Source organism: Gracilinanus agilis, chromosome 6, assembly GCF_016433145.1.
Source record: "Gracilinanus agilis isolate LMUSP501 chromosome 6, AgileGrace, whole genome shotgun sequence".
Classification (NCBI taxonomy): domain Eukaryota; kingdom Metazoa; phylum Chordata; class Mammalia; order Didelphimorphia; family Didelphidae; genus Gracilinanus; species Gracilinanus agilis.
In genome coordinates, this window is record NC_058135.1 from 255810001 (window position 1) to 255822560 (window position 12560).

General features: G+C 45.9%; 1 protein-coding gene across 3 annotated transcripts in view; it reads left to right on the forward strand.

Moving 5' to 3' along the window:
- Window positions 1-295: 295 nt before the first annotated feature.
- The window catches only part of RCN1 (reticulocalbin 1), a 17842-nt gene continuing 5577 nt past the window's right edge, over window positions 296-12560 (forward strand). Inside the window, exons 1-3 of one of the 3 annotated variants that reach the window (XM_044680192.1) lie at window positions 296-669; window positions 8596-8789; window positions 11523-11701. In XM_044680192.1, the coding sequence (XP_044536127.1) occupies window positions 428-669; window positions 8596-8789; window positions 11523-11701 (615 nt within the window). In that variant the 5' untranslated portion in view covers window positions 296-427. The remainder of the gene's footprint in view (window positions 670-8595; window positions 8790-11522; window positions 11702-12560) is intronic. The other 2 variants (XM_044680193.1, XM_044680194.1) reach the window with 2 other exon arrangements.

Genomic DNA, 12560 nt, shown 5'->3' on the forward strand with positions numbered 1-12560 from the left:
CGCTCCCCCTCCGCGGGTTGGGCTACGTGGCGCTACTCTCTCCCCTCCTCTGCCCCCACCCTTAACCCGGATCCGGTCCAATGGACACAGCTCTATGCACGTGTGAGCAAAAGCCCAAGCTCTGTCTGTGCCATTCCAGGGCAGATTCTCCTCGTGCCCAGCCCCCAGCAAGCAGGAGGGGCGGGCCCCTCAGAGGGCGGGGGTAGGGCAGGCACTTCCCCGCCCCTCCTCCGGTACCCCCTCCTTCCAGGATCTGCCCCGCCTGCAGCTCTAGGGGAGCCCTCAACTGCGCCCGGGCGCACTGGTCAGCGCGCCGAGCTCTGCGCGCCCCCCTGCCCTGCCCGGCCCGGCCTGGCCCGGCAGAGCCCTCTTCCGCCTTCCCTCCCTCTCCAGTCCTTCCTCTCTGGCGGCCGCCGCCGGTCGGACCATGGCGCTGGGCTGCCCGGGGCTGGGGCTCCTGCTGCTTTTGCTGCTGCTGCTGGGGCCCGGGCAATTGCGGGCCAAGCCCACGGTGCGCAAGGAGCGCGTGGTACGGCCCGACTCGGAGCTGGGCGAGCGGCCCGCTGAGGACAACCAGAGCTTCCAGTACGACCACGAGGCCTTCCTGGGCAAGGAGGAGGCCAAGACGTTTGACCAGCTCACCCCCGAGGAGAGCAAAGAGCGGCTGGGGTGAGGCGGACAGGCCGGGGTCCCGGGGAGGGAGAAGCCACAGGGCAGGTGCCAGGAGCCCGTGCCCGCCGAGGCGAAGAGAAAGTGGAGCCGGCTCTCCGGGCTGCTCTGGGGGCAGGGCTCTGGGCAGAGCTGCATTGGGACTGCCCACCGAGCCGGGCTGAGCTACAACTTGGGCCAAAGTTGGGAGAGGCCCTGGGAGCTGAGGGGACTGGAGGAGGCAGGGCGATTCCGAAAGAGCGGAGGACTGGGCTGGAGTAGGAGTGAGTTGGGAGGGCTCCTCTAACTTGGGCCTGCCCCAGAGAAAAGAAACCCTCTCCCCTCCCCTGATAAGATGATAACGTGGCAAAGGGTAGGAGGGAAGGAAAGCGGGGAGAGCTTCTCCGCCTCTTCTCCCACCCCCCCATTATTGCATCAGAGGGGAGGGGACCGGAGGGAGATGACAAAGGAAGACGTTTCTAACTTTGACCTGAGCAGTGTTCAACCCTATTTTAAGAAAGTTACTTCTTAAAAATTGCCCTTTTTTACCTTCTCCCCTGCAACTCCTTATCCAGCCGCCAAGACAAATCCAAATTTTAGGCGGCTCCTAATCTTTAGCAGAAAAGAGTTTGAGGGATTGGAGGGAAAAGAGAAGAGGGAAAATTATCATTCTCGTCCTGAATTAACTGCAGGGGACCTTAGTGATCATCCATTCAGACCTCTTTGTTTTACAGAGGTTAAGTGACTTGCCCAAGTTCACACAGACAGGAAAGTATCAGGTCAGGCTCCCACATTGTTCGCTTCCCCCTACCCCAGGCTGCTTATTCAAGTTCTAGTGCATCGACTTGCCACTAGTTAATGTGGAACAGAATTAGAAACCACAATAGGGAGTTTTCAGCATTTCTTCCATCTTCCACTTTCCCAGGGAGAAGTTCGTCCTGAACTTATAATCTTTTCCCTCTTAAACTTTTAGGTGATTCATTACTATTATGGTGGTTGGACTTCTGGAAAGTGAAAGGTTTATTTTGCTAAATGATTTCTAAAATCTTAGATGCTGGTACTGACTGTGGATTGCTAGGATCTTCAAAAGCAGCCTTTGGGCACAGGGAAAATCTGCACCCAGAGCCCTGGCTCTGATTTCCTCTTCTGGTGTTTAGAATCAGGATCCTAGATGGAATGCCTGGAGGGTTTCCAAAGGTCAACCCTCTTATTTTCCTGTAGAAGTGATTTGTCCCAAATTGCAGCTGGTAAATTGCAGAGCTGGAATTTGAACCTGGGACTACAGACTCCAAATCCAATACTCCTTCCTGCTAAATCACATAGGATTGAAGACTTAATTTTAAGGTGAAGTTAACTTCATTTCTGAGCCTCAGTTTCTTCATCTATAAAATGGAGATAATGGTACCCACAGTGTCTGTCTCCTAAGGGTTGTTGTGAAGATGCCATGAAATGAGGCATGCGAAGCCTTTGTGAGCCTTAGAAGTCTCTATAATAATGCCAGCTGCTCTTGTGGCTTTGAGAAGAACCTCGATAGGTTGATTGTTTCTGAAATTTTCTCCCTGGAGATTCTTCAGGGGAGTCATAGCTGGCGTTGTGTTGTGAGGTTTTCACAGCACTTCCATCCCCCTTATCCATACCACTATCACCTCCGTTTAGTCCTCATAGCAATCCTTGTGAGGTAGGTAGAATACGTATCATCCTTATATTACAAATGGGGAAACCAAGGTTCTGAGAGACTACGGCGTCTTGTTGTTGAGTCCTTTTTCAGTTGTGTCCGACTCTTTGTGACCCTATTTGGGGTTTTCTTGGCAAAGAAAACCTGGAGTGGTTTGCCATTTCCTTTTTTTTTTGGTTCATTTTACAGAGGCAAATAGAGTTAAGTGATTTTCTTAGGTCATACAGCTAATAAGTATCTGAAGCCAGATTTGAACCCAAGAAGATGAGTCTCTCTGTCTCCAGGGTCCAGTTCTCTGTCCTTTGTGCCATATAATTGCCCTAGGTCACACCACCATTAAGCACCTGAGGAAGGATTTGAACCCTGGGCCTCCTGACTCCAAGAGCATCTCACTGGACTATGTCACATAGGACCCACACCAGGGTGCCCTGCTTTCCAGTGTTCCAGCTTGACCTTTTCCCTGGAGATTTGGAGGTAAATGATAGGTCAGGGCTCGATAGCCTATCCTGCGGAACTCCATGAAAGTCTTCAAAGTCTCAGGTGCAAACAATCTCCTCATTCTTTTCACCCAGAGAGACCCAACCACTCCACCCTCTGGTTCTGACTTAACAATGAAGGCCTTTAACAGGCCGCTGCCCTGCAGGACTGGCGACCCATTACCCATTCTGTCTCAGAAATGTGTGGAATGGCTGAAGCAGGAGGATTTGGGAATTTGGAATGGAGAACTAAGTAGATTGAGAGCTCTCCAGCTGCTTGTCAGAAGTTCCCTGGTGTGGAGGATGGGGGGCGGAACCCAGAGTCAACAAGGGAAGGGAATAAACATTTTTGTGTATGTGTGTGGTGGATTAGCTGTGTCCAACTTTTCATGACCCCATTGGGGTTTGTTGGGCAAAGTGGTTTGCCATTTCCTTTCTTCTCCCTCTCATTTTACAGTTGAGAGGTAAACAAATGACTTGTCCCGGGTCATGTAGCTAAAAAGATCTCTGTCCTGATATGAATGGCACCCTATCTATCCACTGCACCACTTAGCTGCCATTTATATAGAGATGACTATGTGCCAGATTCTGCACAATTTGATCCTCACAACAACCCTAGGAGGTAGGTGCTGTTGTTATCCCCATTTTACAGTTGAGGAAACTGAGGCAGAAGTGACTTGCCCAGGGTCATACAGCAAGTAAGTGCCTGAAGGTGGATCTGAAGTTGTGTCTTCCTGACTTCAGGCCCAGTCCTCTCTCTACTACCCCCCACTTCTACTAGACTCAGTTCTCTCCTCCCCTATAAAATGGGGTTAATAAGAGTACCTACCTCTGCAAGGTAGAGAGATCATGTTTGTAAAGAGCATATAAATTACTTTATAAATATAAGCCATTATTTTATTTTTATTTTTAATTTTTATTTTTTTATACACAATTCCACTGGGTTTTACATATATCATTGATCAAGACCTAATTCCATATTATTGACAGTTGGACTAGAGTTATCGTTTAGTGTCTACATCCCCAATAACATCCCCATCAGCCCACGTGTTCAAGCCGTTATTATTAGGAGCTAGGATGTGATGCTGCCCCAGACAGGTCCGTAGCTGATTTCATTCAGAGACTCTCAGGAGTGGGAAGGGATGCCGGTGGCCATCCAGCCCAGCCTGCACCTGACAGAAATCTTCTTAGCCTCAAACTGGCTTCTTGACCCTCAGCCATCCGAGATCTTTGCTCAGGCAGAGGCTCACCGATGACTCTCGCCAGGGATGCTGCGTAAGATGTCGGTGGTCTCGTGTGTCGTCCACAGAGTCACTGAATATTTCTCAAGCACCTCCTATGTTCAAGGAAATGTGGGGGGATCGAGAGATGAGCAAAGTATTAAAAGAGACCCTCAAGGAGCGTCAAGTCTTGCAGAAGAAAATAAGATAAGCACTCCTCCCCCAAACCAAAACCAAACCCAGCCCTGTAAGATAGGATGGTGTAAATGCCACGGGCCAGCTAGAGACCGGAATGAATAGAATGCTGGGACTGGGAGGGAGGACAAATCATCCTTTGTGATTTTTGCCAAACCACCAACTTCTCTTCACCTCTGGAAAATGAGGGGGTGAGACTCAGTGGCCAGGAAGAGCCTTTCCAGGACTCAATCTGTGATCCTGTGATCAGTAAGGATCAGACCAGAAAAGGGGCAGCTTAAATAATAAAAGAATCGGAAGAGGGCCTTACGGACAACATAAAGAAAGATGTCGAGAATTCTATGGGATGAGGAGGGGTAGGAGAATTGCCGTGTGTCAGTCACCACTGAGATCATTGAGCCATTGAAGGAGTAGTAATAGATAATAGAATATCAATGGACGACATGTCCAGTGACCTTAAAGTTGTCACGTCCAGCCCCATCCTTTCTAGATGGGTCCCTGGGACCTGCTGGATGCCACAGGAATTAGCCTGCTTAGAACTTAGCTACAGGGATCGTGCAATGCCAGATGGGTCTGAAAAGGACTTGAGAAATCCACTTGGCCAATGAGAAACCTAATTATTTTAGCCTAATGACCAATGAGAAGCCAAGGATTCTAATAGTGGGTGAGAAGAGTGCTTTCTGGTCTATAAATTCAAGCTGTCACACTGGTGTCACAGAGGGTGAGGCTGGGTAGATCAATGATGAGAGCAGGTCTTGGGAGTCAGGAAGACCTGGCCCAAGTTTTCGCCTCTGATTTGTGTGACTCTAAACTATTATATAATAAATGCATTAGACCGTGAGGTACACACTAATCCTTCAGTGCTCTTGGATGGTAAGCTGTACTAAACCAAAGCCTTAGTGCTCCCAAGCAACTCTCCAAGCCTATAAGGTCTAGAGAAGGTGCAGGCATTGGCGGAGAGATTTCTTCCCTGGGAGCTCACTACCATGAAGAAATCATAGCGAGCACCTGCTGGGAACATGCTGTTCAGTCATTCAGTTGTGTCCAAAGTCCTTGGAGTTTTCTTGGTAAAGACACTGGAGCCCTTCTCCACCTCATGATTATTGTTCAGTCACTTTCAGTCGTGTCCCACTCTTTGGGATCCTATTTGAGGTTTTCTTGGCAAAGATACTGGAGTGGCTTGCCATTTCCTTCTCCAGCTCATTCATTTTACAGATGAGAAACGTAGGCCAGAGAGGGATTAAGTGACTTGCCCAAGGTCACATAACTAGTGTCTAAGATTGGATTTGAATTCAGATCTTCCTTTGCACCATCTAGCTGCTCCTTTCTGAGAGCACATAGAGATCGATAAAACCCAGTCCTTTCCCTAGGGAGATGCTGGTCAATGTGGAGCAATTCTTTTTAAAAATGAACGCTGACACACTTTTAAGTATAATCTGAAGTCTTAACATCTTCTCCCTTACATTCTTAAGTCCTGACAATTAACCAAAATAACAAATCGAGTTCTGGTTTGTGTTTTCTGCTTTCCAGGATGTAAATGTTCTCTCGGAAAATGTAACGGTCAGCTCTGTGGGCTGGTATGAGCTGGCTCCAGCATGCTCTGCTCCCAGTCAGAGGAGGGGACCTGCAGCCTGCTCTAGTGCTTGTTTTCCCTGAGTATTGACTTGGTTGCCTTCCTCTGGAGAGCATCTGAAGGAGGAGGGTGGCCAGGGGAGCAGAGGGGCCCCAAATCCATGCTAGATGAGGACTGGCTGGAGGAAGGGAGCATGTTTAACCTGGAGAAGGCTCAGGGAGTTCATGGAATGAGGCTTGAATTATCTGAAGGGCTGCCACGTGGATGAGGGATTAGACATGTTCACTGTGGCTCCAGAGGATTGAAGTATGGGAACAGTGCATGGAAGGGGTAAGGAGTCCAATATAGGCTTATTATCATCAGGACAAACTTCCCAACCGGTACAGCTGTCCTATAATGGAATGAGCTGCCTCTGGAGGTATGATGGGTTCTCCTTCAGGGGATATCTTCCAGCAGAAACGGAGGGGAAATCTCCATACTGGGGGTTGTTGTAAGAGGGCCATCTTGGTCTTGGCTCCCTCCCAGCTCTAGAGCACCCATCCCATGATCCCTTTCAATTTATAAGATTCTGGGACTTTAGTTTCCAAGTCTCTGGTTTTTGGTTTAGACCTGTGATTGCTTTGGCATAGGGAGCTCTCATTGCATAAACTCCCTCTACCAATGAAGATTGGCAGCTCCTGTGCAACTTGGGCTTGGAGAGTTTCCTGGGACACTGAAGCATTAAAAGGGTTTTTCTCAGGGACAGCTAGAAGGCCCAGTGGCTAGAAAGGTAGACCTGGAGACAGGAGGTCCTGAGTTCAAATCTGGCCTCAGATGCTTCCTAGTTGTGTGACCCTGGGCAAGTCACTTAGTCCCAATTACTTAGACCTTTCCTCTCATCTACTTTGGAACTGATACTTAGTATGAATTCTAAGACAAAAGGTAAGGGCTTTTTTTAAAGGGATTTCTTCAAGGTAATTCAGCCAATATGTGGATGAGATGAGAATTGAACTGAGGTCTTTTTGACTCTAGCCCACTCTTTTATCTGTTACATTAGACTATACTGCCTCTCCGCCTCTTAGAGAAAATGATATCCTGAATTAAACTCTCTTTAAATGGAATGGATGGCACAGTAGATAGAGTGCTGGGCTTGGGGTCAGGAAGACTGGAATTCAAATGTGGCCTCAGATTAATCAAGATGTGACAGGGCAAGTCACTTAATCCTGTTTGCCTCAGTTTCCTAATCTGTACAATGAGCCGAAGATTAGGAAATGGCAAACCACTCCAGTATTTTTGCTAAGAAAACTCTAAATGGGGCAGGAAGAGTTGGACACAACTGGAAATGACCAAACAACAACTAGTGAACAACAACTAGTATTTCTGTTAGAGGATCTGAGTTTTGGTGGCCAAGCAGCGTGAGAAGTTTCAGTCTCTGTGAGGAGTTCATGTCAGGACCAGATTTTGTAGCCTTTAAGTATCAGAGGAATAGATGAGATAAAAGTCCTATGAAACGGCTTTGCTCCTAAGACTCGCCTTGAGGAAGTCCTGGCTTCAAATCCTGTCTCTGACATTTACTAGGTATGTGACCCTTTGTGAATCACTTCATCTCTCTGGACTCAGTCTCCATGTCTGTAAAATGGTGCCCGTTTCACAGACTTATTGTGAGGCTCTAATAAAATAATGTTTGTTCAGCATGTCACAAACTTCAAAAATGTATAAACTCCTCTTGTTGTCATTCCTGCCTTTAGATGAGATCCACCCAAATTCTTCTACTCTCCAATTCAAAAACTTCATTTCGATAAATGGGAGAAGGGTTCAGATCTGTGTACTGTGTTCCAAGGCAGAAGGTTAGTTTCAAGGCAATGGAGGTTAAGTGACTTGCCCAGGGTCACATGGCTAGAAAGTGTCTGAAGCCACATTTGAACCCAGGACCTGGCTTTCAATCCACTGAGCCACCTACCTTCCCCCATAATAAATACTGATCAGTTGATAAGCCCATGAGACCTAGAGCCAATCCCTTAAGCTCTCAAGGCTCCCAGGCCACACTCCCTAGTGGCTCCAAGCCATTAAAGAGTGGGCAGTGATCTGCTTTATTGAAGAGGTAGGGTTCCTCTTTGGGGGATTTCCAGCCGCAACAGTGAGATCACAGGTACAAACCAGAAAAAAAAAAGAAAATAATCAATAAGGTCCAAAGCGCAATCATCCCTGTCATTATGCTGACCAGCATTTTCTTTTCTTTTTCTTTCTTAAAAACACTTACCTTCTATCTTAGAATCAGTCCTGTGTAGTGGCTCTGAGGCAGAATTGCGGTAAGGGCTGGGCAATGGAGGTTAAGTGACTTGTCCAGGGTCATATGGCTAGGACGTGTCTGAGGTCATATTTGAACCCAGGACCTCCCTCCAATCAGCATTTTTCCAATCCTGTTCAGGGCTCCCAGGATATGACTACATGAGAAGAATCCCCCTCTAAAATGTTAAATGCAATATTATGTATTTATTTAAAAATATGTTTTCTGTGCAACAGCTTTTCAGTGAGAAAACAGAGCCAGTAACCTGGCTTTTACTTCAAGATTTCCCCCTCCCTTTTTTTTTTTGGGAGGCTTGCCAAACCCTCTGATGCCTCCCCCAATAGGCATCGATGGGGTTCCATTCATCTGTTTCAAGCCCCACATTGTTCCATGGCCAAATTAGTTTGGGAAATGCTGGTCCAGCCAAAAGCAGTGCCTGGCAGCTTTCCTGAACTGGAGATGCTTAGATAGTCAGGTTTTCTGTTTTCTCCCATGCCGTGACCACCTTTGTCCTCCCAGTAACCCTCAGTTTCTCATTCCAGAAAGATTGTCGGCAGGATAGATAGTGATGGAGATGGCTTCGTCACCACGGAGGAGCTGAAAACGTGGATCAAACGAGTGCAGAAACGGTACATCTATGAAAACGTGGCGAAAGTCTGGAAAGATTATGATCGGAACAAAGACGATAAGATTTCCTGGGAAGAATATAAGGAGGCGACATATGGCTACTACCTGGGTAAAAGGCTTTTCTACTAGTCATTTTTTCGGTGGCTAAAATCACTTACTTCTTTTGGGAAACATTCTCTCTCTTTTTTATTTAAATTTTAATTAATTAAGAATATTAACAATAATATTCCAATTTATAATGTATTATAATTATATTATTGCATAATATGTAATATTATATAATGACATTATATTATATATAATAGAACAGTGATGGGCAAGCTATGGCCTGCAGGCCAGATGTGGCCCCCAGAAATGATTGATCAATTGGGCTGCGGACATTATTCCTAATCTGATGAATACAATGAGTAGGATACAATACAATGAAATTTGGAAAGAGTTGCCTTAGAAACAGACTGACAGAGGAGCATTTCCTTTCCTTTGGCCCCCTCTTTAAAAAGTTTGCCCATCACTGAAATAGAATAATAAAAAAATATATAATATAAAAAGATTCTAATAATAAATAATCCCTTCATTCCTCCCCACCTCCTGTAGCTGACAAGCAGTTCACATTCTCTCTTTTTTTTTTAAAGCACTCCCTAACCCGTGACCTGAACCCTTCCTGCTAACAAGATACAAAATTTTAAACAATCTCTTTGGATAGCAGTATACTGCGTTCTGCATCCATAGTCCCCCACCTCTCTTCTGAAAGGATAGAGGCATGGAAACATGTCATCTCTCTCTCCTCCATCCTCCCAATCCCAATCCCTCATCTGGGGAAATAGTAACACCTATTTTTTGTACTTCTGTCCCTGAACTGCTTTTAAGGAAGGACATCTGCTCACTTAGGTGACTAGTAGTCATTGTGGAGGATGTCAGAAAATGCAAAGCATGGTCCCACTTTGAGATTTGGTGAGCTTAGACAAATGCACTGGGAGGCATAATAGAGGGTTAGCTTTAGAGTCAGGAAGACCTAGATTCAAGGTTGGCTTATGACAAACACAGGTTGTATGATTCTGGGCAGGTGACTTAATTTCTCAGAGCCCCAGGCAACATTCTGGAAGTTTGATATGATTTACCCATCCTTCTGTCAGTAGAAGTCTTTTACACAGTGGAAGTTCTGTTTACACAATGGAAATTCTGAATGAACTTATGGATTGGGGGTGGGTGGGAGAAAGAGGCGGGAGAGAGAAAGAGAAAGAGACAGACACACAGAGAGAATCAAAGAGAGAGTGGGGGTAAAGAGAAACAGACAGAGACAAAAAGGGGGGAGAGAGACAGACAGACGGAGAGTGAGGGGAGAGAAACAGAGGCAGAGAGTTATAAAGAGAGACAGAGAGTGGTGAGGGAGAGAGAAACAGAGACAGAGAGGTGGGGAGAGAGACAGAGAAAGAAAAAGTTGGGGGGAGAGAGAGAGAGTCAGAAAGAGAGACAGAGTTGGGGCGGGGAGGAGGAGTCAGAGAGATAGCTAGAGATGGGGAGGGGGGAGGAAGGGAGGTGACAGGGAGACAGACAGAAACAGAGGGAAAGGAAGTTCTGTCATACATGACATAATTAACCAACAAATGGGCATATTATCCTAAATTGTATGGTACTTCCTAACCCAGCATTTGCTACCTGCCACAGTTGAGCCATACCCAACATTTTATCCTACTTCTTTCAACTTGGTGCTGTAAGGGGGAAAAAGGGGTTTGGCGTTGAATATATTAAAAGGTTATGTTGCCAAGGAATTGATTAATTATTAATCCCCAAAATGATTTTAGTGACTTATTTACAAAATATAGGAGAGAATGGAAGTATGGAGATGAGAAGAGGGTAGAGTAAGAGATTGTATTCAAGTCTGGGCTTTACTCTGGCAGGGCTCCAGAGGCCCAGCCAGAACCTAAAAGTCAATTAACAAGGGTTTAAGCCACAAGGGCTTCTCCCAATCAAGGGAGCCTCCTAGAGGCTAGTACCTCCCAGGAGGTTAAAGGAGTCAGCCTTCTTCACTCACCACATGTAGTTCTAAGAGAGAGATTTAAAAACAGTCTCACTAAGGTCTTAGGGTCCCAGGTCCAAGTCACAAACCAGAAGCCTCCTTCAGGTCCCATTCACGAACCAGAAGAGAGATTAGCTCTCTGAGGTCTCTTTTTAAAGGGGCCTCTTTTGGGTCACTTCCTGTGGCCTCCTCTTAGTTTTATGTGTCCAATCCTAATTCTTAGGACTGCCCAGGATGCAGTCAGTAAATTCTGATTTGTCACTCATTCTAACACATGTGGGTCACAGACCACCCAACTTGTGAGTTAAGTGGGGATGTTTTTACCTTTGGTGATTAAATCTAAAGATGGGCAGTGTAGATTTAATCTCATTATCACAGTTCCTGAAAGTTTAGAGAGGAGGAGGGAGTTTTAGTTTTTAAGCAGCAGTTATTGAACTTATATCCAATCTAATAAATATTTACTAAGCTCCTGCTGTGAGCCAGGGGTAGCTAGGTGCTGCTGTAGTGCATAGAGCACTAGACTTGGAGTCAGAAAGATTTGTCCCCCTAAGTTCAAATCTGATCTCAGACCCTTATTAGCTGTGTGACCCTGGGCAGGTCACACAGCCCTCTTTGCCTCAGTTTCCTCTATAAAATGAGCTAGAGAAGGAAATTGCAAACTATGTCAGTATCTCTGCCAAGAAAACCCCAAATGGGGTCACAGATGACTGATAAACAACTGAACAACGATTGTGTCAGACCCTGAGATTGGCACTGAGGATACAGAGATAATCCCTGCCCTCAAGGAGCTTATAGCCTCTTTTTTTCCCTTCATATGTCATACAGGGAACCCAGAAGAGTTTCAAGATGGATCTGATAAACACACTTTTAAGAAGATGCTGCCCCGTGATGAGAGGAGGTTCAACATGGCCGACCTCAATGGTGACAAAGTGGCTACTAGGGAGGAATTCACTGCCTTCTTGCACCCAGAGGAGTTTGAGCACATGAGAGATATTGTAGTCTTGGTAAGAAACAACACAGTGGACATAACAGCTGATAAAAAGAAATGAGTAGGACATAGTTTTATAGATACATATATTTCTTTTGTCAGATGATGCCTTCACTAGTGTGAGGAGGGAAGGGAAGGAGGCAGATACCTGGAAATTTTAATGTAACAAACCAATTTTTTTTTAATAAAGAAACAAACAAACAACACAGTGGTGGGACTGGGATCATAGGGCCACATATTTGAAGATGGAAGGGGCCTTACAGGTCATTCATGCAATCTCTTCATTTTTCAGATGGGGAAACTGAAGTACAGAAAAGTCAATGACTTGCCCAAAGTCATGTGGACCATATGTTAGAGGAAGTTAGGGAAAACTTTACAGGGGCAGGTATCATTTGAGCTAAAATTTGAAGGAAAGGTATGATTGGTGGTGAGAAGGGTCAGGGCCTTCTAAGCCAAAAAAGGTCATAAGCAAAGACACAGAGGTGGCCAGAAACAGGATGAGAACAGAAGACCGTGAATAGATCAGCTTGGCTGGAACCAGTGGAAGGAGGGGAGCGATTTAAGATAAGACTAGAAAGACAGGGCAGTGTCAAAATGTATTGGAAATAGCTGATGATGTGAAAAAAAAAAGAATAAAAAAAACTTAAAGCAGACTGAAAAAGCATAGTTGGGATATTAAATTTGCTACAAAAATAAAAAATTGATTCCAAAGCCAAATAAAGCTGGGTTTAGTGATTAATCTTCCTTGGTTCTTCCTCCCTTCCTCCATCCCTCCCTTCCTTCCTCCCTTTCTTCCTTCCTCGCTCCCTCCCTTCCTTCCTTCTTTCTTTCCTTCCTTCCTTCCTTCCTTCCTTCCTTCCTTCCTTCCTTCCTTC